Source organism: Protopterus annectens, chromosome 3.part0, assembly GCF_019279795.1.
Source record: "Protopterus annectens isolate FY-2018-M chromosome 3.part0, PAN1.0, whole genome shotgun sequence".
NCBI lineage: Eukaryota > Metazoa > Chordata > Ceratodontiformes > Protopteridae > Protopterus > Protopterus annectens.
Genome location: NC_056731.1, coordinates 132,032,029 through 132,058,423, shown reverse-complemented (window position 1 = coordinate 132,058,423; position 26,395 = coordinate 132,032,029). Strand labels below are relative to the sequence as shown.

The 26,395-nt window shown below is 42.1% G+C and overlaps 1 protein-coding gene across 1 annotated transcript in view; it reads left to right on the top strand.

Annotated features, from left to right (window-relative positions):
* NSUN6 (NOP2/Sun RNA methyltransferase 6) overlaps positions 1–26,395 on the top strand; it is a 611,674-nt gene that overhangs the window by 369,053 nt on the left and 216,226 nt on the right. The window contains exon 7 of the mRNA XM_044064641.1: positions 10,345–10,426. Coding sequence (XP_043920576.1) covers positions 10,345–10,426 — 82 coding nt within the window. The remainder of the gene's footprint in view (positions 1–10,344; positions 10,427–26,395) is intronic.

Sequence of the window (26,395 nt, the reverse complement as noted above, 5' to 3'; positions counted from 1 at the left end):
TACTCATCAGACCCATCATAGAGTACAATGGCCCATTTGGGATGTACCTTACAAGACACTTGCAACAGCTGGAAAGACCACAGAAGTACCTCACCAAGAGGATTACTGGCCTCAAACAGATGCCCTATGTAGCCCGACTGAAGAAACTCCAGCTGTACTTGATTGCATACCGCTTACTCAGAGGTGATCTCTGCCTGACATACAAGGCCATGTCCAATCCAGAATTGATGGACATGCTCCACCTAAAAAAAAACAAATCCTCGGGAGCCACACGCTCTAGGGATCTAAACCTCATCATAACGATAAATAGGACTTGCTGGAGGGATAGATTCCTGTTCCAGAGTCTCCCCATGCTTTGGAACAGGATTCCAATGTACATTAGGCAGAGACCCTCACTAACACTCTTCAAGAGAAATCTTGACGAGTGGATGGGAAACAGAAAATTTACCCCGCGGATCACTGCAGTGGCTCTGCTGGACAGAGACACAGGGAAATAATGGCTCTGCTGGACAGAGGCACAGGGAACTAATCTAAGGGGGCGGCGAAAGCCAACACATTCTGTCTAGGCTTACAGATGCCCTCGGGCAGATAGCCTAGTACTTATCTATGAACCTATAAATGGTGAGAAGCTGTGTATATGTTAGTTGATGGGGTAGTTCTAACCAATTTAGGATATTTAGTGCTAAACAGTGGTGGGTTCTGAAAGGTGCATTTGCTGCAACTGCAGCTACTTTATTATAGCATTCTTCAAGTTTTGCTTTTTGTTATGGCTGGAGGTTAGTAAGGATGGGACCACCATAAAATGAAGGGAAGAGATAAATAGTAGCAAGAGTAGATATTCATCGTGTTTCACTGTTGCAGTCCTTACAAATGGGTTATCCGGCTCCCGGTAACCCACAGTTGGCCAGAATACCAAAGTCCTTGGTATATGACGTCAGCTGCCTCCAGAATAAGCGACGCCAGGACATCAGATACAAAGGCAGGCAGCCAATGTCATTTCCTCAGTCTTTCTTGCCGCGAAGCATGAAGCAGAAGCAATTCGCACGAGTGCCGGTCGGCCGATTACTTTCTTTTTGTATTCCGACTTATAAAGTTGAAGACATCCTCAGATAAGTACCCCGTTGGGAACCCTTTTTTCTTGCTTTAATGAATGTCAGAGAAAATTAACAACTGTCTTGCCAGTGGAAAACAGATTCCGCATTGTGATTTTCATTCTTACTGTATTACTTGTTTGGGCCTTGAGCATGACATCCCAAATTGTGATCTCTGTGCTTCTTTCAACCTGCGTACCATACGCCGTAGAGCTAGGATTTTGTATAAGCACTTCGGAGTTTGGCCTGAGTTTGTTGGTATGATGTCCTCTGGTCTCCCGACTTCGAATGTTCCCAAGAAGCATAAGGATAAGGACCATGACAGGCCTAGGGTTAAATTAACCGATGACACCTCTTTTAAATTGGTTGTCGGTTCACCGGTAGCCAGTGAGGTGCTTCCTTTGCTCCTGCAGTCCGCGGATGTCCAGCAGCAGGCGTCTTCGGAGGCCTTGGCTGAGCCCTCCATTTTGCAGGCTTCTTCTTTGCCTTCGGACCCTCTGCCTGTCGCCGCCTCTGGATCCGGGGCCACTAAGCAGGCGCTGGCTACGGAGGCCTTTTTTCTCCGCCCAGACACCAGATCCAGACCGACGACCTTGGTTCACACTTCGGCGGTGGCTAGCCCCCCCCACTCCCAGAGTCCCTCCGGCTTTTCAGTAGGCCTCCCATCCGAAAATCTACCCCTGAACAGGTGCTGGCCTCCCCTCAATTGCCTCAGGCTCAGATGGTTAAGATGGCTAGTGATCTCTTGACTCTTATTAGGGGCTTTCAGCCACCTCCTTCTAGGAGGGCAAGGGAATTCTCCCTGGATGTTTTGTCTGTCTCCGACTCAGAGGTTTCCAGCACCTCTGCTGGTGAAGAAGGACACTCTCAGGTTTTTTTTCTGGTTTTGAAGATTCTGATGCTGAAGACTGTCCCTTCAGCCTCTCCCCCAGAAGATTTCTCATTTGGGAATACTCTGAATACCCTCAGGGAGAATTTCAGATGGGAAAGTCAGGACTACTGTCAGTCTAAGAAGCAGATTAGGGAGTCCTTGGATTTGCCTCAGCATAAGCCTTTGACTATTTCTCCAGTTTTGGAAGTTATTGATGATGTTTTCATGGAAAATTCTTTGACTCCAAATTCTGTTCCTCCTGCTCCCAGAAAGCCTGGCAGGTATTAGAGTTTCTGATTCTCATCAGTTCCTTTACAAAAATCCTCCTGCTGATCCAGAGATTATTTCTCAGGGCCCTAAGGGTATTAAGGCCACTGTTGCTGAAAATCCTGTTCCTTCTGGCAGGGTGTCTAGGGCCTTAGACAGGTGGGGTAAAAATGTTTATACTTCTTCCACCCTGGCTATTAGGTACTGTTAATTGTCTCTTTCATATGCTTAAGTATCCGCAACATACTTTGGAGGCCATTAAGGCTAAAATTGCTGATGTTCCTTCCCTGATGGAAAATAATGGCATGCAAGACTTATTGAATTCTGCCACTCTGGTTAATAAACATTCTCTGCATTGTGGTTTTGACACTTTGGAGGCTTCTTGCAGAGCAGCGGCCACTGGTTCTGTTATCAGAAGACATGCTTGGCTCAGGGAACAACCCTTTTCTGAACCTGTAAAATCTAAATTACTGGATGTGCCCTTGCATAAGGACAATCTTTTGGAAGCAAAGCAGAAGAGTTGTTGAAGAAGTTGGAGGATAAGGCTAAGTCTATGCAAACTGTTAAGAACTTCCTGCAAGTTCAGCCTCCTCATTTTAGCAGGCATTACCCTTCTAAGAATTAGACTTTTCCTGACCCTAGTAAACAGGGTCGCACTAGATCTAGCGGTTATAAGTCTTCCAGGGGACAGATTTCCACCCCTCAAAAGGTAAAACACTGGCAAACTTTATCTTCATAATCAGGGAGTTCTAAGCAAACTTCCCAAGGCAAACATTCTCAATGACTCTGGCCTTCCCCTGCTTGCCTCTGCGGGCCCAGGGTTTCCCTTGGAGGGAAGGTTAGCCATTTTTGCAGATGTCTGGCACACTATCACGGACGACAAATGGGTGCTAAAAATAGTATCCCAATGCTACAAATTCTCCTTTCTCACCTTCCTGGTCCTCCAGGGATACCCAGATATTCCCCCACTTCAGAGGGCAAAAGCAGAAAAACAAGTTTCTGCCTTGCTAAACCTGGAAGCAATAGAGCCAGTTCCTGCACTACATATAGGCCAGGGTTTTTACTCAAGACTTTTCCTGGTCCCCAAAAAAGGGGGCACCTGGTGCCCTATTCTGGATTTGTCCATTCTAAACACCTTTGTGGTGATTCCCAAATTCAGAAATGCTCACTCTTCAGCAGTTACTGCCAGTGCTGGCCAAGGTATCCTGGCTGGTGACTTTGGACCTAAAAGAAGCTTACTTGCACATCCGTATAAGGGAAAGCTGCAGGCATTTCCTTTGTTTCAGGGCAGGGAACAGGCACTTCCAATTCTCTGCACTGCCCTTTGGCTTATCTACTGCTCCCAGAGTTTTTACAAAATGTCTGGCTCCAGTCATTGCCTTTTCCAGGCAAAGAAGCATTCAAATTTACCCTTACTTGGACGATTGCCTTATTCAAGCAAACTCTCCAGAGCAACTTCTAAAGGATTTGGATTTTGTGAAGAACCTTCTCACCAATTTGGGCTACACAATCAATGAAAAGTAAAAATTGGTACCCACCAGGGAGATTGTATTCCTGGGAGCGAGTCTGAACACAGCCACCCAGATGGTATTTCTCCCTCAAGAGAAACAGATGGATCTTTCGAATTACTTCAAGAACCTGGCAAGCATGACCCAGCTCTCTTCAAGGCAATTCCTGCAAGCCCTGGGATTCATTGCTTCATGTATTCTGAGGATTCCATATGCCAGACTGCATATGAGGAAAATACAGTGGTGCCTCAAAAACCTTTGGTGTCAACACACTCAGGATTTGGACTTGATTCTTCCTCTGATTCCCTGCCTGCAGACTGAGTTCCTTTGGTGGGCAATGGCCTGTGCACAGAACAAAGGTCTACCTTTCTGTCCACCGCCTGCCAGCCAGACTGTCACCAGAGATGCCTTGGATTACGCTAGGGGAGCACATTTAGAGGGCACATGCATTCAGGGAGCTTGGAACTATCAGCAACCTCAATTGCTCATAAATCTGAATGAAATGATGGCAGTTCAGCAGGCCTTGATGGCTTTCAAGCATCTTTTCTCTCCTGGTACTCTTCTAGTCAGGACAGACAACACTACAATCATGTGGTACATCAACAAGCAGGGAGCGACTCACTCTTACCCCCTGTGCAGACAAAGCATGAGACTATGGTCCATGGCAGCTTCTCTGGGCATTCATGTGATAGCCCAGTTTCTTCCAGGAAGACTCAACACCTTGGCAGACTGGTTGAGCAGGCAGGTCCTGAATCCTCATGAGAGTGGAAACTAAAAAAGACCATATTTCATCGCATTATTCAGCATTGGGGCCCTCCCCAGGTGGATCTCGTTTCTTCTCCAACCAGCCACCTTCTTCCAACCTTTTGCACCAGGGATTATCGCGACAATGCTTGGAAAGTGGATGCTCTGTCCTTCCCCTGGACACCACTATCGATTTATGCCTTCCCTCCTCTGCCTCTTCTTCCTAGAGTGCTTTTAAAGATAAGGGATGAAAAATCAAGGGCCGTCATCATAGCTCCAGACTGGCCTAGGCAGCATTGGTATCCACTTCTTCGCAGTCTCTCCCAGTCTCAGTCTTGGCATCTTCCCCTGATACCAAATCTCTTGGTTCCGGAGGAGAGATTCTGCATCCTCACCTTCAGACTCTGCATTTGACTGCCTGGCTCATAATTTAAACCTTTCTCAACAGGTGGTTGAGGTCCTTCGTGAGGCCAGGAGGCCCAGTACTAGGAAATTTTATGTAGATAAGTGGAAAGGATTCTCCATTTGGATGCAGACTAGAGGAGAAGACCCATCTCAACCTACTCTTCCTCTAATTCTTGATTATCTGGCAGGTTTACTTAATGGCGGACTTTCCTTCTCTTCTATCAAGATTCATGCTTCAGTTATTTCTGCTCACTGTTCCTTTGAACAACCCATTTTCTCTCATCCCCTAATGAAACAGTTCCTCAGGGGAGTTAGCAATTTAAAGCCTCCCAGAAGGGCACCTACTCCTGGTTGGGATCTTAATTTTGTGCTTGAGAAAATTACTCTGCCTCCCTTTGAGCCTGCTGCCTCAGCAGATTTGAAGTTTCTCTCCTGGAAAACTGCTTTTCTTTTGGCCATTACTTCAGTTAGAAGAGTGTCTGAGCTGCAGGCCTTAATGGCAGTAGAGCCTTTTATTACTTTCCATGTGGATCAGGTTTCTCTTCAGACTAATCCTTCTTTTATGCCTAAGGTGGTTTCTAGCCTGACTCTCAACCAGTCTATCCACCTGCCTACCTTATTTCCTAATCCTCAGATTAGAGGAGAAAGGTTGCTGCATTCACTGGATATGCATAGGCAACTTAGATTTTATCTGGACAGGACTAAACCTTTTTGAAAGTCAGATCAGTTGTTGGTCAGGTTTGCTGCTGGAGCCCAGGGCAAGGCTATTTCTAAACAGACTATTTCTAAGTGGATTACTCATTGTATTCATTTTTGTTACTTACAGCATGTCAAGGTTCCTCCTCAGGGTATTAGGACCCATTCTACTAGAGCTACCTTTACCTCAGCAGCTTTTCTTAGAGGTGTACCTACTAAGGACATCCTGGAAGCAGCTACACACTTTCACCAAACATTACAATTTGCCCTTGTTCATAGGTTCATAGGGGGTACTAGGCTATTGGCCCTAGGGCCTATATAAGCCTAGCCAAAAATGTACCCTGGCTTTCGCCACCCAAGAAAATGATTTTCCTGTGCCCAGTGCTAATGAGGAGCTCTGTTTGACATAGATAGGTAGTCTGTTCCAGAGTATGGGAAGTCTCTGGGATAGGAATCTATCCCTCCAACATGTTCCGTTTATTGTGGTGATAAGGTTTAGGTCCCTAGAGCGTGTAGCTCAGAGGGATTGGGATTTCTTTAAGTGGAGCATGTCCAACAGCTCTGGGTTTGACATAGCTTTGTATGTTAGGCAGAGATCGCCTCTGAGTAGGTGATATGTGACGAAGTAAAGTTGGAGTTTTTTGAGACGGTCTGCGTAGTGCATCTGTTTGAGGCCAGTAATCCTCTTTGTGAGGTATTTCTGTGGCCTTTCCAGTTGTTGTAGATGTCTTGTGAGGTACATACCAAAAGGAGCGTTGTACTCTATAATGGGTTTAATGAGTGATGAGTAGAGGGGAACAATGACCTCTCTTTTTCTGGATGAGAAACCTTTTGTTATGAGATGAGCCATGTAGAAGGATTTCCTGACCACTCTGGCAATGTGATTATCAAAGGAGAGACTACTGTCCACCTGTGTCCCAAGGTCTCATCACATTTTCGGCGTTAAGTAGACTACCAGCTATGTGGTAGTTCATGGGTACAGAGTTTTTACCAAAGGGGATGACGATACACTTTTTGGCATCAAGCTTCAGGCCATGGCTTTGACACCAGGCATCTGTCTGAGTGAGGCCCTTTTGTAGTATGTCCACATCATTAGGAGTTTCGATTATGGCTCCTAGTTTGCAGTCATCTGCAAACTTTGTTAGCCAGAGACCTTCTGTGTTAGCCTGTATGTCAGAGAAGTAAATATCAAACAGGAGAGGACCCAGGACTGAACCCTGTAGTACTCCACTTGTCACTGGTCTGAAGTCGGATTTGGAGTCTGCTACTTTCACAGTGTGGGTTCTGTCCATGAGCCAGTTGGCAACCCATCTTGTGACATAGGGATTTATACCTAGTTTACTGAGCTTATCTATAATTCCAGAGTGGGGGATGGTGTTGAAAGCCTTGGCGAGATCCAGATAAGCTGTGTGAACCACCTTAGCCTCATCTATGGCTTTGGTGATTTCTTCAAAGAATTCAATCAAGTTTAGGAGACATGATCTGCCTTTTACAAATCCGAACTGGGTAGGGTCCAGAGTTTGGAGATTACCAATGTCTTTGTTTATGAGTTCCATGATGATAAGTTCCATGGCCTTACAGACCAGGCTCGTCAGGCTAATGGGGCGGTAGTTCACGGGGTCCGTCGTGGTTTCCCCTTTGTGGAGTGGGATAACCCTCGCGGTGCGCCATTCAGTGGGCACAAAGCCTGAGGTGAGGCTATGACTGAACATGGTACTTAGGTAGGGTGCTAGTTCATTCTGTAGTTCATGTAGAATGCAGCCTGGGATATTGTTAGGTCCCATGGATGCTGTGTTCTTGGCTTTGGAGAGTGTGTTTACCTGTGCAGCCGTGATTACAGGAACTTTGCATTCTTCCGGTATAGAGATGGGCCCTGTAGGGGGTGAGAGGGGGGTAACGTTAGCACTGAACCTATCTGCCAGGATGTTGGCAATATCAGTTGGTTCTGTATATTTAGTGCCATTGTGTTGTAACTCAGAGCAGATCTGAGTGTTGCCACTGAGAGTCTTGACATAGCTATAGAATGCTTTGTGGTTGTCTTTAGAGTCAGTGGCAATTTTGTTTTCATAACTAGCTTTGGAGGATTTTATTAGGGATCTCAGCTTCTTACAGAGGTTGACCAGGGCGTTCCTCCAGTCATGGGATTTTTACTCTTTTTTGCAACAGTTTCTTTCTTTTGTTGTAGAGTTTGTTCATGGCAGAGGACCACCAGATCGGCTTCCTTTTTTGGAGGATAGCATCTTGGTTCTATTAGGGATAGCTTGAGCCATGCACTCGTGTAAGTGCTTATAAAGTGCATTTGTGTAGGATTCAGCAGTTGTAACTCTGTTGTCCGTCTGCATGGGTGTCATGAAGTTTGCCACTTCTGTCTTAAGAAGTGTGAAGTTGGCTTTGGAGAAGTTTTGTTACGGTGGTTTCCCTAATTGGGGGTGGGGGCGGGATGTGGATGTCTAGGGTGATTAGCTTGTGGTCAGATTTGACCAATGAGGAATTGACCTCTGGTGTGGAACACCGGTTGCCCATGTTGGTCATGACCAGGTCTAGGATATTACTGCCCCTGGTGGGGATGTGAATAAGTTGATCCAAGACGTTGGAATTTATGAATTCCAGAAAACGTTGAGCAAAAGAGTTGGTACATGAGTAGTTTCGCCAGTTAATGTTTTTCTAGTCAGTTTTCTAAGTCCAGGGCTGGTTTTGCCACTGCAGTGTTGCAGGGCATTCTTACCAACCATTAGTCAGTGGTGTTTTTTTGCTGGACTTTGGGAATCAACTCATTTGTAAGGACTGCAAAAGTGAAACACGATGAACATAGTACAGTTGTGTACACTTACCATAAATGTAGCTGTTCGAGTGTATTCACTGTTGCAGTCCTGGTTTCCCTCCCTTCCATCCCCCTTTTTTCCTAGGGCACAGACTGGGTTTTTTGTTTTCTTTACCTGGTCTTAACTTTTTGGGGGGCTTCTGTCAGTTATGGCAAGAAAAACTGAGGAAATGACATCGGCTGCCTGCCTTTGTACCTGACATCCAGGTATCAGGCTTATTCCTGAGGCAGCCGATGTCATATACCAAGTACTTTGGTATTCTGGCCGACTGCGGGCTACTGGGAGCCGGATAACCCATTTGTAAGGACTGCAACAGTGAATACACTCAAACATCTACATTTATGGTAATTGTACACAACTGTACTTTTTAGTTACTTAAGTAAGAAAGTTTTTGGCCCTGTAAAGCATTCTTAGTCTTTGGTGATTTTTTTTAATACAGTTTTGTATATGCAGGTCAAATTTAAAATCATCATCCACTATCATCTCCAATAATTTGCTATGAGAAGTGACTTCAGTGGTTCAGAGACAGTATTTTACATTTTGTTTTTCCTTGAGAGAGAGATTTGGGGAAAAAAAAGTAGTTGTCTTTTTTTTGGTTAAACATGAGTTTTGAGTTACAAAGACATGTTTCAGTGGCTTTTAAATTATTTTGGAAATGTGCCAGGTTGTTTGATGTGCATATGAGTATGGAGTCATCTCCGTATTGTATTAGGGATGCCTGTTCTTTGGATGTGTGGAGAAAGTTGGTGTAAATGTTGAAGAGGAGGGGACCAAGGATAGAGGTTTGTGGTTGCACAGTGGTGACTGTGAGGTATGGAGGGGTGGGGGGGATTTTACTGACTGAAACCTATTGGAAGAGTAGTGCTTTTGAGCCTTAGAAAGGTGGGCTGAGATAGCCTTAGGGAGGACATTTGAAGTAGAAATTTGCTGTGACAAACTGTGTCAGAGGCTTTAGACAGGTTTAGAAATAAGGAGGAGACTAGTTTTCCATTATGTTTTGCTTTATTGACAGTTTCTATAAAGGGTAGAAGTGCAGTGTTAGTAGAATGGGAGGGATGGAAGCCATGTTGTGTAGTACATAGGAGTTCTTCCTGCTGGAGATAGTTTAGCAGTTATTTTTAAATACATTTTTTCAAATATTTTAGAGACTGGGTTAAGATTGATATAGATCGAAAGTTAGTAGTATCTGTTGAAGTTCCTCCTTTTGTAGAAGGATAATCTCTGATTTTTTTTTTCCTTTCCACAGAGAGGGAATGTGAGATTCCTAGATTGACCTATTTAAGGATTGAGATAGGAGTGTTTTTTTTTTTTTTTTTTTTTAAGTGTATCTTGTATAATGAGCTACTTTAGCTCCTATTTCACTTCTGCATGGAGATGAGGTGTATCAGTGCTCTAAAATTCATACTTTTACCTTGCTTTCCAGACAATGCCACATGACCTTTGACACTACATAACAGGTTAATGTTGACTTATTAAGAAAAGGTGAAATTAAGAAAATATGGAGTCTTTGATTTTATAAGGCAGTAACTGAGCAGAGAAAAACTGGTTCTCTGCCAGGGGATTTCCCATTAGTTGGTTTTCAGCCTCATGGTTTAACCTCTCTGTATAAATATATTCTGTGTTTATATGCGAGTATGTGCATGAGTTAGCACATATCTACATGTGATGCTTGTGAATGTGCTTGGTTTTGGATTGTGAAAGGATTTTATAAAAGTGAGAATAGCTAAAGATTTGGAACTTATGAAATCAGTTGTATAAAATGTAGTGGACAGGAAAAGTATTAGCAGTTAGAAGAATTAAATAAATGCAGTGTTTGCAAGTTAGAGAAAGTTATTTTAGGATTTTGTCAGAAATATTTATAAAATAATAGAGCAAGATACAATGGATATTTCTGAGCAATTGTACATGATTCACAAATCTTTGTTTGAATTATTTTTCAGAGGTATAGGTATTTGGATGACAGAGCCAGTGTACCTTAGCCCTTCGTTTGATAATCTGCTGCCTAGCTTTCTCTTCTTGCAAGTAAGTCTGCATACTGTACTTCAGTTGTTATAAAAAGAAGGAACAGCTTATTAGTTGTGATATTTGTGGAGGTAGATGAGTCAACTCTTGGCTTTCTCTGTGACAAAATGACCATGCATTAGAGTATTATATATTTCATACATAACAGCTCAGCAATCTAACATATAATGTAATGGAAGGCTTGCAAAGAAGTGTCTATGACTGTGAAAATAGTGACCTATGTGGCACATGTTTAACAGAAGTGAAAACGGAAGGAGGCACCTGTAGTATTACTAGCATCACTGCTATTGTTATTATCACAATTTTTCTGATACAGTGCTAGATGACTAGTTTCTCATCTGCAGGCTATAAAGTATATTGTACCACTTCAGTGTAACATTTGTTAATTGTTCTTCTGACTGTTTGCTATCTGGGCTGGCCTGAAAGTGATCCATTTGGATCAGTGCTGTACCTGTTGTACCAGGCCTCACAACACCCATGGGCAGGAGTTATTTCTTTAATAACACACATCCTGTTGGGCATTATTTTTTGCTTATTACATGGAAGGCAGACATTTAGAACTGCTCCGTATACTCCACCTCTTCTTTTCATGGTCTCACTGCACTTACTGGTATTTGTCAATTTCTTATTGGTATTTACCAGATGTAATTGGCATCTGTGGGCAGATCTTTTTGAGCTATAGTAAGCACCTGCTTGAAGTATCAGTACTTGCCAAATGAGGGAGAAAGAGACAGCATGGAGCCTTCAATTCAGTTTTCAAAACCATCTTCTATCATCAACACTAGTTTCAGAATATTTCTAATCTCTGTAGTTTATGAAACAATTTTTTCTCAGGACTCTTGGGTTTTGATAAGTACCTGCTGTATTTCTTTAGCACTGGCACTTTAGCAATGCATCATCATATTTGGATTACTCACTATAACAACTGTGTCAGTATAGGTCGCACCTCCTTGACAGGTGTATGGTGCCCACCTCCCTTGTAAATGACAGTGATGTGTACCCAAAGATCAGTTGTTGTCATTATTTCAAAGCCATTAGTCATGGCAGTTGCATTGTCAAGCTTGTGTGTTCTCTTTGTCTTCCTACTTGTAGTTCATGAGTGACCATGAAAAAGAAAATTATTTAATTCAACACTGTATCATTTAGATTTGTCCTGTATCAATGGCTGTAGTGTGTTGCACATCAGAATCTATTGATATAAAGTTGGCTTTGTGATAGAAAGGGTGCTACAGAAAAGTTTCACTTTTATAGGCCTAGAAGCCTTTTGGCTTTCCAGTCCTATTTAGTAGGGAAAAATAACATAAACTGGAAGAGTTGTCCAAATCACAGCATAAAAATAGGTGTAAAAAAAATTTCAGAGCCAGTACTTCTGAAGTGTAAGACAGACGTAAGGAAATTATTTCAGAGCACAAATGGGCTGCCATTGGAAAAGCTAGAAAATGAAATCCTCCACCAGATTCTTAATGCAGGTCTATAAATCTCACTGTAGATTAGACTGTGTCCATATTAGCAAACCGATTAAATCTCCTGTTGTCCACCTAAAAAAAAAAAATGCAATATGATTAAGGGAAAGGTTACTTCATTACTAATCAAGCATGTAGAATAAATCTCCATTAAAACAGCCCTCATCAGACTGAAAAACACAACTGCATTCCATAATCTGTTATATAAATGATGCTCTGGTACATTTTTATTTTGCACAGTATTTATTTTTGGACAGTAAATGTTATTTGCCAGTATCAAAGAATGAGATCAGTATTGCTTACAGAAGAATCAACTTATTCTTAGAGGATGCTTGCTTACAAGGTGTTATTACTCCCAATACATTGTATTTTCTGATTAATAAAAACCCACTTATTCCATCTGTATTCGGTACACCAAAGGTGCATAAGAACGTAATTGACCCTCCATATAGGCTAAAGGTTGCGGACCTAGGTTCCAAGACATACCCTTTAGCTGTGTTTATTGACAGAAAGTTGAAACGCATATTGGGTTTGATTCCCATATTTTACTTGATTCTTGGGACTTTTTAGCTGAAATTAATAGTGACATCCTTAAAGAGCAAACATGCTTTTTAACAGTGGAAGTGGTAGATCTTTTTTTCCTGTATACCGCACAAAATGGGTTTGGAGTTTTTTGAGGAAGTCTTAAGTAACAATTATCTATTTAAAGCTAGTGAGACTCAGTTCTTTGGATTTAATGGGACTTGTTTTGACTAATAACTAACTAAATATTGAAGGTAAATATTACGGGTAAATCAGTGGAGTTGTGATGGCGGCTGCTTGCGCTCCCATTTTCGCTAACGAATTATGTTACACTGGGAGAAAAAATGTATACACCATTCTAGTTTTTCATCACTATGGTCATTTTATGATGATATGATATACGTATGGAAAGGGACCCAAATGCGATAGAAGCCTTTATGGATTACTTGACTGACACTACTGATTTTTTTAAAGTTCACATATTGTAAGAACGAAAAAAGTATACACTTTTTGGATATCCATCTTACATGGGAAGAAGGTGTGTTAAAGTTTAGGATTCATAGGAAGGAAACATTTTCGAATAGTTATCTGCATTTCAGTAGCAGTAATCCTGTGTACTGTAAAAGGAATTTAGTCAAAGGTTAGTTTATTAGAGTAACTAGAATGGCTTTGGATGACGAATTGTTAGAGAAGGAAATCAACATTGTGATAGCTATGTTGTCAGAAAGAGGTAACCCATGGATTTACAGACACTAGTAAAGAAGGAAGTGATGAAAAACAGGAATTTAAGATATAAGTGTATATTAGGCCAACCAGAGCTACTAAAGGGCATAGGTAACAACAAGCTATTTACTTCTAGTAACAGCAGGGTATGACAGATAAATATGATGGGTTGAGTCAGAAAGTCAGGATCATCATTTCACAAAATTGGGCTATTTTAAAAACTGACAATGAACTTTACCAACACCTCGGTGAAAAACCTACTTTCATTTATAAAGTAAACAAGAATATTAAACAATTATTAGAAAAAGGAAACACGGATCGTGCTATCCCAAACAGAACCTAGACGCTATCCTCCAAAAAAAGGAAGCCAATCTGGTGGCCCCCTGCCATAAACAAACTCTACAACAGAAGGAAGAAACTGTTGCAAAAGAGAGTAAAATCCCATGAGTGGAGGAGCTCCCTGGTTAGCCTCAGTAAGAAGCTGAGATCCTTTATAAGAGCCTCCAAAGCTAGCTACGAAAACAAGATCACCACTGATTCTAAGGACAGCCACAAAGCATTCTATAGCTATGTCAAGAATCTCAATGGCAATACCCAGATCTGCTCTGAGTTACAGCACAATGGCACAAAAATTACAGAACCAACTGATATTGCCAACATCCTGGCAGATAGGTTCATTGCTAACTTTACCCCCCCCCCTCTCACCCCCTAAAAGGCCCATATCTATACAGGAAGAATGCAGAGTCCCTGTAATCACAACTACACGGGTAAAAGCAGCACTCTTTAAAGCCAAAAACACAGCATCCATGGGACCGGACAAAATCCCGGGCTGCGTTTTACACGAACTTCAGAACAAACTGGCTCCCCACCTAAGCACCCCACTGAATGGAGCACAGCAACAGTTATACCACTCCATAAAGGGGGAGCCACCACTGATCTTGGGAATTATCGCCGTATTAGCCTGATGAGCCAGGTCTGCAAGGCCATGGAACGTATCATCATGAAATTCATAAACAAAGACATTGGTAAACTCCAAACTCTGGACCCCACCCAGTTCGGGTTTGTGAAAGGCAGATCATGCCTCCTGAATATGGTCAACTTCTTTGAGGCAGTCACCAAAGCCGTAGATGAGGGTAAGGTGGTTCACACAGCCTATCTTGACCTCGCCAAGGCTTCCGACACCATCTCCCATTCTGGAATTATAGCTAAACTCACTAAACTAGGTATAAATACCTATGTCACAAGATGGGTTGCCAACTGGCTCATCGACAGAACCCACACTGTAAAAGTTGCATACTCTAAATCTGATTTCAAACCAGTGACAAGTGGAGTACAACAGGGTTCAGTCCTGGGACCTCTCCTGTTTGATATCTACTTCCCTGAAGTACAGGCCAACACAGAAGGTTCGCAGATGACTGCAAACTAGGAGTTATAGTCGTGTCCCCAAATGATGTGGACATCCTACAAAAAGGCCTCACTGAGACAGATGCCTGGTGTCAGAGCCATGGCCTCAAGCTCAATGCCAAAAATTGCATTGTTATCCCCTTTGGTAAAAACTCTGTACCCATGAACTACCACATAGGCGGCAGTCTTCTTAACACTGAATGTGTGATAAGAGACCTTGGGACCCAGGTGGACAGTAGTCTCTCCTTTGATAATCACATTGCCACAATACTCAGGAAATCCTTCTATGTGGCACACCTCATCACAACAGGGTTCTCATCCAGTAAAAAGAGGTCATTGTTCCCCTCTACTTGATACTCATTAGACCCATTATAGAGTACAATGCCCCTTTTGAAATGTACCTCACAAGACATCTGCAGCAGCTGGAAAGGCCACAGAAGTACCTCACAAAGTGGATTACTGGCCTCAAACAGACCGTCTCAAAAAACTCCAGCTTTACTCTGTAGCATATCGCCTACTGCGAGGTGATCTCTGCCTAACATATAAAGCTATGTCAAACCCAGAGCTGTTGGACATGCTACACCTAAAGAAATCCCAATCCCTCTGAGCTACACACTCTAGGGACCTAAACCTTGTCACCACAATAAACAGGACATGCTGGAGGGATAGATTCCTGTCCCAGAGACTTCCCATACTGTGGAACAAGCTACCCATCTATGTCAAGCAAAGTTGATGAGTGGATGGGAAATAGGAAATACACCCTGGGGATCACTTCTGTGGCTCTGCTCAATAGGGGCACAGGAAATTAATTTTCTTGGGTTGGTGTAAGCCAGGGAACTTTGTTGGCTAGGCTTACTTAGGCCCTTGGGCCAATAGCCTAGTACCTACCTATGAACTTAAGATGCAATTGGCAGCTATTTTCAAGTTCCACATTGGTAGGAACAATATGCTTCTGCTTTCTCTCAAAATTTCAAAGGCTTTCCTCAAGGATACCTTTTTGTTACATTCTCTGGTCCAGGATCCTGTCCTTCCATGAGATGTACCTTTCATGCTTCATGTGCTGGTTGCACCACCTTTTGAACCTTCTGCTATGGTTGACTTGAAGTTTTTACATTGGAAGATCTTATTCTTAGTGGCTGTTACTTCCATCAAGTGGGTATCAGAACTGCAGGCCTTCTCTTCAGTACCTCCTTACTTGTTTTACTTGTTTTTTCATAAAGACATGGTGCCCATCCACATATAATCTTCCTTTCTTCCTATGATGGCTATGGAGAACAGTTTGGATCAATCCTTTCACTTACCAGTGTTTTTTTTTTTTTTTGTTAGGAATTTTCCATCAACGGGGAATACCTACTGTAATGCCTTGATGCACATAGACAACAGAAGTTTTATTTGGACAGAACCAGATCTTTCAGAAAGACTAAGCTATTGTTTGTTTCCTTCTCCAAAGCCCAGTTGGGCATGCCCGTGTATAAGGTTGCTCTCTCCAAGTGGCTATCTGACTGCATTTCTTTTGGGTATAGTTTGAAAGAAAAGCCCTTGCAGGGTAAACAAAAATGTCATTGTATTAGAGCTAAAGCTACTTATACAGCTTTCTTCTCCACAGCTGTGTTGGATGATGCTCTGCAGCTGCTACTTTGGTGGGCCGTCACACCTTTGTGTCCCACTACACATTGGGCATTCATTTGGGTCCAGCGCTTCTTTTGGTTCCACAGTATTGAACAATATCCTTCGGTGTGACCTCCCTGGGGTTTTACATGACTGGAGATCCTGTCCCACAGGTTAAATCCAGACAGAAAAGACAGCAGTGGATGTGAAAGTTATAAAGATAGATCAATGTTGTCCATTTCCATCTGGTTACGTCTTCTCTCCCTCCTGTCCGTGCCATTACGGTGAGTTTCACGATCATGAGACAGCTGGGTCTGGCATATTGTTCTTTATCCTGCATTAGAATCCTTAGTATTTTCCCATGTTGATTGAGCAGTGTCAGTTTGGACAGCATGGCACAAACTCGATCTGAGGTAATCTTGATGAACGAGGAATTATGGGTATTGGAGCCAGAGCTCCTATGTCTGAAGTCTTTGGTAAATGGCCAGTCTCTGTTCAGAGCCAGATCCAATAACCACCTGGTTGAACCAGACTGAAAGATACAGCATGGAGTCTTTGGTAAATGGCCAGTCTCTGTTCAGAGCCAGATCCAATAACCAACTGGTTGAACCAGACTGAAAGAGACAGCATGGATCTGTCTTTATGATAAGTGTATAACTTTCATTTACAAATGCCCAGTAACAAAAGTAGTTTAGCTTTTCTCCCCATCTCAGTTATTATTACTTCATTCTGTCTACAACATTGGTAATACTTTGGTCATTGACCTGTGTGTGCACACACACACACACACACACACACACACACACACACACACACACTGTATTGCATGACAGTACACCTCAGTTATTTGCTTGAGATCAAGTGAATAAATACATTCATAAATGGTCCAGAAATATATCTCAGCTTACTAATGTCAGAATCATACAGTGAAACTTAGAAAGTTGATAGAATAACAGGCTTTGTATTATTAAGCATTTTCTGAAGGACACAACATCTGAAACTCACATTCTTGTCATTATTCAGTGACTGAATTCTGCAGTATTTTACCAGAAGCCACAGATGTTACAAGTAACAGACCAATATAACTCTCAAGTTCTTTGCTTAAGAATTCCAGAGAAAGCCAAAATAATGGGGGACAAAAGGGACCTATATTAAATATTATTTTATGTGTTTGTCAACCAGGCAAACCCAGTGGACATGGACAAAAGTGACTCACATCAAGGGTGACCTGCTACACTGTCCTTTTGTGTGACTTGCCCATTGTAAAAAAAATAGGCAAATGGAGAAAGAATTCAAATCCTGTACATTAGATTACAGGAAACGGTTCATTAACATAAGAGGCAGACAGCTTCAGACCATTTAAAATGTTAACACAGCAATAAGTTTTGCATGAAGGTGCATTCTCTGAGCAATAAAAACTATGAAACTGTAATGGCTGGCATTATTGACATTAATCCTCACTGATTTACCAGAAGAAAGGTTAATGAGGGACAGGGCATAAATATGAGGCAAAATGAGTGATGTTCTGCAAAACTGGAGACCGATAAGAGGCAAACAGAACACATTTTGCATCAACATCCATTTACCGAACCTTTGAACCTTAAAAAATATGAAACCCTATTAACTGGCATTATTGACTGATGGTAAACCTTTCTGATTTTTAGCCTTACGTGATTTATCAGAAAATTAAAACACAAGTGAAGGTCTGAGACTTAGTGCAGAGTATTAAGGTTCTAATGATCTTCTTCCTGTAGTCATTGGTACAGGGTTTGAGTATTTCTACCTCCATTTGCCTGCTGCATGAATTTAATTAAGTTGCTTAAGCAGACAGTGCCCCTGGGTTGCCTCTTTCTGTTTTAAAAGCTAGAAAAACAGATAAGGTACACATTACGAGGATGAACACTCATTTGCACCTTCTAAATAATAGTGCTGGATTGTGGTTAAATGGGAACCTTGGCAGAGTAACAGAACAACCCCCCCCCCCTCCCAACAGCCACACCAGTATCCTATTACTTGTCTGTCTCTCCCCAGTAACCATAAAACAATGTTGAAACCTGTCAGTGTGCACATCCTTTTTTTTCTTTACTTTTACAATTACAGAGATTTGAATTTAATTTAAATGTTTTATTAAAAATGTTACCACAAAAACACTGGCAACTATTTGGTGAGCAAAACAAAACACACTAGAGAAACAAAGGTTGAGGGAATCAACAGCTGTACTCCAAGAAGCAGCTCATTAACAGCTCATAGCCTTAATCCATCTGCACTAAGTATCAAACTGTTGTAGCCCAACACAGTGCATTTTTCTCCCTTCTGCCTGCAAAAAACAAGTTAAATTAAAAATGACTTCATAGTTAGTACTTTAACATTAAATTCATAGACTTCATGCTGTACAGCTTATTCAAAGACAAATAAGCACACTATCAACAGTCAAAAAAACAAGAAAAAACAATGATCATATCCAAAGAACATAGCTTATACGATGAAGCTCCTGTTTACTACAGTCTGTTTCTTCCATTACACTGTAACTCTTCTGGTTTGAAGAATACACTCACAAACACAGATGTGGCCTTCAACTATACCCTCCTTGTATGACTTTGTGCAGTCAGATGTTTGCTTGTGTTACAATGAATGAATGAATACATAAATAATGACAGAACTTTATTCCATTTCACTACTGTGAAACCCTTACAGCTCATCCCATCTCACACACACACACACCCATGCCCTACCAACTTCTTAGGTTAAGAATCGATGACAGTCAGGAATAGATTTTAAATCTTGAAAGTTACATAGCAAGCATTTTCTGAAGGATATACATCTGAAATTCATATTCCTGATATTAATTAATGACTGTAATCCACAACAGTTTACCAGAAATTGACAAACTTTACAAGGATCAGCGCAGAATAATTCTCAATTTCTTTGCTCAAGAATTCTGGACAAAGCCAAAAATTATTTTTGGGGAGGACCCAAATCGGACAGATATTAAATGCTATTTTTTACCTATTTGTTAACCAGTTACATCCACTGGAGAAAGTGCCCCCTTTACAGGGATGAACCAGGAATACTTCTAAATGACATGCTTGCAGCCACATCATAATCAGTGGTGGTTTCAGGATACAGACCTAGTACTTTTGAATACAGGAAGCAATTCTCTAACAGCTCAGAGTCTTTTAAGTAACAGGCAATTCTAATTCATGTAAAAGGTTAATAGAATTGCAGCTCCTGTTTAATAAGTACATAAATAATGACTGTGAATTGTGTTTCAGCTCACTACTGTGAGACCCATACAGCTCATCCCATTGCACATGCACCCATGCCCTACCAACTTACCAGATTTATGCCAAACTGTTAATGATACCACATACACTGAGCCTGTGGACATAGAAAACCTGTTAGCCAACAGGTTCTGTTTAAACTTTACTCCCTGTACCCACCACACATACCCCATGACATTCCTTCCACTTGTCCCCCACCTTGTATCTCTAGAGAGCAGATCGTAAATGCCCTCTGTAAGGCTAAAACTCAGCTTCTGTGGGACCTGATAACATCCCAGGCTGCGTCTTATTTGGGCTCCAACAAGAATTAGCAATACCATTGAGAACCTTTTTCAGTCATAGTCTAAGCACTGGCTATATCCCAGCTGAATGGAAAATGGCCATTGTTACCCCCTTGCACAAGGTTAGTGCTTCCAATGACCCCGGGAACTATAGACCTATTAGCCTGACTAGCCTTATCTGCAAGACCATGGAGCAAATCATCACTGACCTTATCAACAAAGATATAGGTAATCTCCAAACACTTCTCCCTTTGACAAATCCAAACTGAGTAGGGTTATCATGCCTGTTAAAGCTGGTGGACTTCTTCGAGACGGTCACCAGAGCCCTGGACGAGGGGAAGACTGTTCATACAGCCTACCTGGACTTTGCCAAGGCTTTTGACACTTATCTCCTACTCGGGCATTATTGATAAACTCACCCAGCTAGGTATCAACCCTTATATTGTTAAGTGGGTCGCTAACTGTTTCACCAATAGAACACATACAGTCAAAATAGGGGAATCCACCTCCAACAGCAGACCCGTAACCAGTGATGTTCCACAGGGATCAGTCCAGGGACCTCCATTGTTTGGAATCTATTTTTCCGAAGTACAGACCAAAACTAAAGGTCTGTGGCTACAAAGTTTGCTAATGACTGCAAACTGTGAGTGGTCATAGAATCCCCAGACGATGTCAGCATCCTACAAGTGGGTCTTACGCAAATAAATGATTGGTGCTAAAGTCACAGACTTAACTCAGTGCCGAAAAATGTATTATCCCTTTCAGTTAGAGCAATGTTCCTGCTAACTACCACATCAATAGAAACACCCTAAGCACATACTCTGTGGTGAGAGGCCTGGGCACACAGGTTGACAGCAATCTTACTTTTAATCACCATGTCTCCACAGTGGTAAAAAGGGCATTCTGTATTGCTCATCTCATAAGTTAAGGCATTGCCTCCAGAAAAAAAAGAAGTTATAACCTCCCTGTACTCTCCCCTTTACTCCATTTCATACAGACTACTCAAAGGCGATCTCTGCCTTACATATAAGGCAATCTCTGACTCTGCTTAATTGGAAATGCTGCTTATCCATAAGTTCAGTCGCTCACTGGTTACTCGCTGTAAAGACTTTAACCTGGTATTTGACATTAATAGAACCTGCTGGATGGACAGATTTGTCTGTCAGAGGTTGTGGCACCTGTGGAACAGACTCCCAGTTCATGTCAAGCAGAGCACCTCTTTGGCCGTCTTCAAGCGTAATCTGGACGATTGGATGGCTAACTGTAAATTCACCCTGGGGGTTCCACCTGTGTCTGTCTTGGATAGGGGCAATAGATGCTGATCATGGAAACAAGGGCAGAACTTGGCTAGGCTTTTACGGGCCCTAGGGCCATTAGCCTAGTAACTTCCTATGATCCTGTGAACAACAGTTGCATTGCCATGCATTTTCTGAACAATGTGAACAATGAAACTGTATCAAAAAAAAAAAAAGTTAAGGGAGGTCTGGCAATTTATCTGTGGAGGATTCAGGTGCCAAGTACAGGGTTTTATTCTCCAACTGTGTGACTGAGCAAGTCATTTAATCAGAACCCCCTACCTACTGGGGGTATTAAACACAAATGCACACATCCCTGTTTATTACCTGGCTATTATTAGTTATAGTGACATACTTCAAAGACTACTGATATTTTTGAGAGTCTATTTCTCCTGACTGTGTCTGAATTATTTGGCTGCTACTTAAAATGTAGTTAGTGTAATGTTCTTTGTCATGTCTCTGCTACTGCTTAAAGACTTAAAAGACTGCATTGATTTCTTCTGACTGGCTCTGAGCCTTTCAAAATGCCTGCACTGAGCACTCTCTCTCTCTCTCGTGATGTAAGAAAACATGCTTGCAGAAAGTATCGATCAACCATGCTTGCATGTGCTCATCCAGGGATGAATTGATTTGTTTTAATAGGGATTGGGGCACTAATGGGTGGCACACTCTTTCATGGTGGAGGGGGAGCGCCATCCCTGCTTCTCAGAGTCAGAAGTGTGGTAATCAAAGTACTTGCAATGCAAGCCAGTGTGGTGCACAAACTGCTGTAGTAAATGTTGATCTGAGAAGAGCCCCAAAGTTGTGCAGATATTAGGACTGATAGGTAGGTAAAACTTTTCAAGGCTTCCTGGAATCCTCACCATTTCTATCCTGCATAACACATTTTTCACTCTCCAATTAATGTTTGCTGCCCTAGAAATCAGTGTGAACAAAATAGCCTCAAGCTGCCTTTTCTTATTTTCTTGGCATTTTCACAAAAAGTTTGTGTTGCTGTGTGAATACTCCTTATTTACCTTTTTTTTCTTACCTGTGTTATATCTATTCATGTTAAATTACTGAACTCTCTTGTCAGAAAGTGTCTGTTTCTTTCTGTAACATTGGAACTAACCCCATTCACTTTACAACATCCAAAACATTAACAAGTGCACCTGTGATGAGTTCTTTCTTCTCAGTCCGTTAAGTACATAATACCATTTATTCTATTTTTACAGAATGTAATCAAATGACATGATGGAAATGCTCTGAAAAAACATAAGGCTCATTTACTTTCTCCTGCTTTGTCAGTACCTCAATCAGAAATGATTCTCTGAAGAATCTCTTACTAAATAACCTTCAGAAAAGGATGTAAAACTTTTTCCTATACTAACTTTCAGTAGTTAGTCTGCATTTTCCTAAAAAGGCTTCTCATTCTTATTTCATCAGCTACTGCTGTGGTGAACAGCTGATTTCCACAAATTTATGTTAAGAATGCTGCTTCAGATAATTCATAATCTGTTAAACTTCCATCTACTATATTCTAGTCTGCAACTGCCATTTTAAACATAGACTGACTTTTGGACAGACATTCCTAGGACCTTGTATTCACCAGTCCTCTCAATCATTGACTGTGAACTGAAGCTGATTGAAGCCATTGTTAAGGCTTGAGGTGGAATATCTCAAGACAGTTCTGCACAATGAACTGGCACATTAAGTAAGTCTCTCATTCTCACCTGGAACTTTCTTTTCATCAGAGTTGTTTCTGACACCTGTTTTGTTTTGCTAGCACTAGCAGAATGCCCACATCTCTAGCACATCAATACCAGTGCCATTTTGTGTGGCTTCACCTTTCCAGTTGCCATGCTAATAGCACTGACACAAGTATTGTAGTAGGTGGCAATGTTTTCAGTGTCTGTTGGTGCAGAGTCCCACAATTTATTTTACCAAAGTTAGGGTTGACAGATTTTTTTTGTGAGCCTTTGGGCTGGCTCTTCCCTGGTTGCTGTCTTTGATACTGACAGCACAACTTTTGTCTACAGCTCCTTCTTGCAGAGTATTTAAGCCAGTCTAGGACCTTACTAAGCAGTTGTGCGTACATTGGTAGTCTCAGGTTTCCACCTTCCATGTGCTTATGGAAAAGAGGACCTCTTCAGATAAAATGCCCAAGAAGGCAAAGTCCAAAACAAACTATGTTAAGCCCCTTGTAGATACTTCAAGAATCTGTATTATAAGGAAGAGGATAACTGTCCTTTGCCCCTTCTGAAAGATTGTACATTCAGAGAGTATTTACAAGTGACAAAGGAGGTTGGTCTAAAGATATAATTTTCTCTCCCCAAAGAGCACTGCTGAAGGCCTTTGGGTTCACAGACAGTCTGTGATTGGTCAAGTGTTACTTAAAACAGTCGAACACACTTTGTTCTTTGATCTAATGAAGGAATTGTCCGAAAATGCTTATCTTTTATGTTTTACAATTAAATTTATGGTTTTAGCTGTCTTAGTCCTTGTTGGCTTTTTGCTGCATAGATTTGTGATTTGTCTGAACCAAGGTGGATTTTTACTCTGTTTGCTGGGTCTTCTCCACTTATTTTACTTGAAAGATTGGAGAAAAAAAGATTGCCAAAGACAGGTGGGTCAAGGAAATAATGTTCAGATGATTTTCCTTTCGTCTCCTCTCGATTCCAACTTTACTCTTGCCAGACATCCCTTCCCATAAAACTAAATGGCAGAGGACCTTAGCCTTGTTGCCTAGAGGAAAAAAACACAACTGTGACCAAGACAGTCTTGATTAGATTAATGGTAATGGCCTGGACACTGAAATGAATGAGGCACAGAGGGTGAGAGTAGGCAAACCAAAATCAGCTTGACAATCCATGGAAAGGAAATGGTGTGTTCTACTTCAGCACTCAACCCAACAGGAGTGTAGCTGGTGGAAGCTGTTTGGTCATTGTAATTTGCTCAATATGTAAACCAGGAAGACATACCTGGGTGAGTGCAGAGGCATCTATACTGGACCTCCTAGGTAGCGTCCTGTGCAAAGGGAAGGAGTAAGGTGAGGAGGGGAAGAAGACCTACAGGCTTTTAGGCTCTCATTTTCAAATTGAGTGAATGGGCTATTAAGCTTACTCACCAGTCAGGGAATGAATAGACCATATGGTTTTTGCTATGACTGTGAATAAATTGATGCCCTGGAAGAGGAGTAATGAATGGGTTGATAGGCAATTGGCTGGAAAGACCTGATAATAGGAAGCTGATTAAAAAAAAAAAAAAGTTAAGTGGCATAAAAGGAGGTGATAAGGAAAAGCGCTATTCTGGATTTCCTGCTAGATCAGAAAGGATTGATTTTATTTCAGATTCCTTTTTATGTCAGAAAAGGACTCAAGATCATACTGGGTTCCAGCCCAAAAGAAACGGTCTGATGTTGTCAATCTTCAGTCATTCTTGACCGTTGGGTTCAGTTCCGACCCTCAGAACTGACTCGGCCAGGATGCTTGTGCCAGCCAAAAACTCTCAAGCTAAGGATACCCATACTGCCTCTCTTCCCTTTCCCTCAGATCTCATTTACCGTGTAGAAAATCTGATGTGTCAGCTAAGTGCTAATAATTTTTGGTTATATATAACAATCTTTCTATTTCTGCTAGTTTTTTTCATTTCCTTACTTTCTAAGTTTCTCGTTGGTTGTGAGCGACTCTGAATCTATCCTTTATCCCATTTTTTACCTCTGGGTATTCTACTTTACCATCATTGGTATAGTCCTCCCTTTTCCCTCTACCTGTTGGTAATTCTTTGATACTATCACTGGTATCCTTTTTCTTTTCCCCTCCATCTTACTTTCTCTTATCCTCCTTTTTGGGTAACCTTCACTTACCATTATTAGTATATTAACAAAAAAAAAAAAAAAAAAAAAAAAAAAAAACTTTATTCTTTACCTTTCATGTTTGACGAGTGATTGTGCCTCTGTGTTTGTGTTTGTGTGTGTGTGTGTGTGTGTGTGTGTGTGTGTGTGTGCACCATTTTCTGACTAGAAAAATGGCAGAAAATCAGAAAGGAACCACCGGTGAAAACAGTGTAGAGACTGTGGCAGGAAGATGCCCAATTCTGATGGGCATCTTTCATGCGTTTATTGCTTGGGTGTCCCTCATCTTGAAATCCAACCTCCATGTGAACTCTGCAAAGGTTTCGGTACTCGAACCCTTGCAGAGTGGCAGAAAAAGCTGATTCTTAAGGGATTACTAAAATGCCCTTTTAGTGAAGCTCTCTGTGAGGCGGAGACTTTGAAATCACCCACGACAGAATAAAAAAAAAAATAGAGCCATTCTTTACTTTCTTCCCCCAAGGTGCATGAATATGACTCCAAAGTCTGAGGTTTTGACTCATTCATTGGAACCAAAGCCTAAAGTTCCAAAGACTGCACCAACTTCTGCTCTGGCACTGAAATGGGTTACATTTCCCATGGTGCAGTGTATCATTGAAACTACCCAGACACCTATGGTGCCAACCTTGTCTTTGGTGCCTACAGCCTCTTTGCCACTGACAGTGGCCTCCTCAGATATTTCTGTTCCATCTTCTCCTGCCAAGCAGTATTCTGTTCATCAGACCATGGTGCCAAAGGTCGAGATACTAAGAACCCCCAGGACTAGATACTCCCCATCAGTAGACCTCTTTTTGGGTCAGCAGTTAAGCCCCTTTGTAGAAAGATTGGAATTGCCTTTGGGAATGTCCATCTGTTCCTCCAGGAGTCTCTCAGAACTGGATGTAGAATGATGGATCAGCTCTTGGCAGCCAGAGGTCTTCCTGCTCCCGCTTGGACCTCCCTCACTCCTGGATCCGAGGTTTACTCTCCTAGGACTCCCATATATCTTCCTTCTTCAGCCACTCTTAATGTCTTGGAGTCCACTACTTCGACATTCCTGGCGCCAGCTACTTCGGTACTAACAGTGAATCTCACCTTGGTACCAAAATCAACTCTGTGGTCTTCAGCTCCATCGGAGAGGTCACAACCACAGGACTGAGATTTGGCTGCCGGATGTGGGACCCCTGGATCGGCTCTGATTTTTTTACATGGTGTCATCTACGAATCCTATTGCCCTGGCAGTTGCAAGTCCTCTCTTGGCTCCTACTGTGGGTGGGGGTGGCTCATCGGTGCGGGATGTGACCGTAGTTCTGCATCTGTCTTTCTCGGGTCTGGGCTCCCATCCCTCTTTGGGTGGGCCTGCCTTCCAGATTATGGAGAGAGCCCTAGCCTTAGCAGGCTTACAGTTGGTACCATCCCCGTCGGAGTGCCACATTTTTGTACCCTCTGTACCCTCTGGCTTGCAGCTGTCACAATCTGCTACTCCAGGACAGCGGGCACAAGAGCAGCAGGATAGCCTACTGCAGGTTCCCCTCATTTTGGAGGAGTCCTCAGATCTTCCCC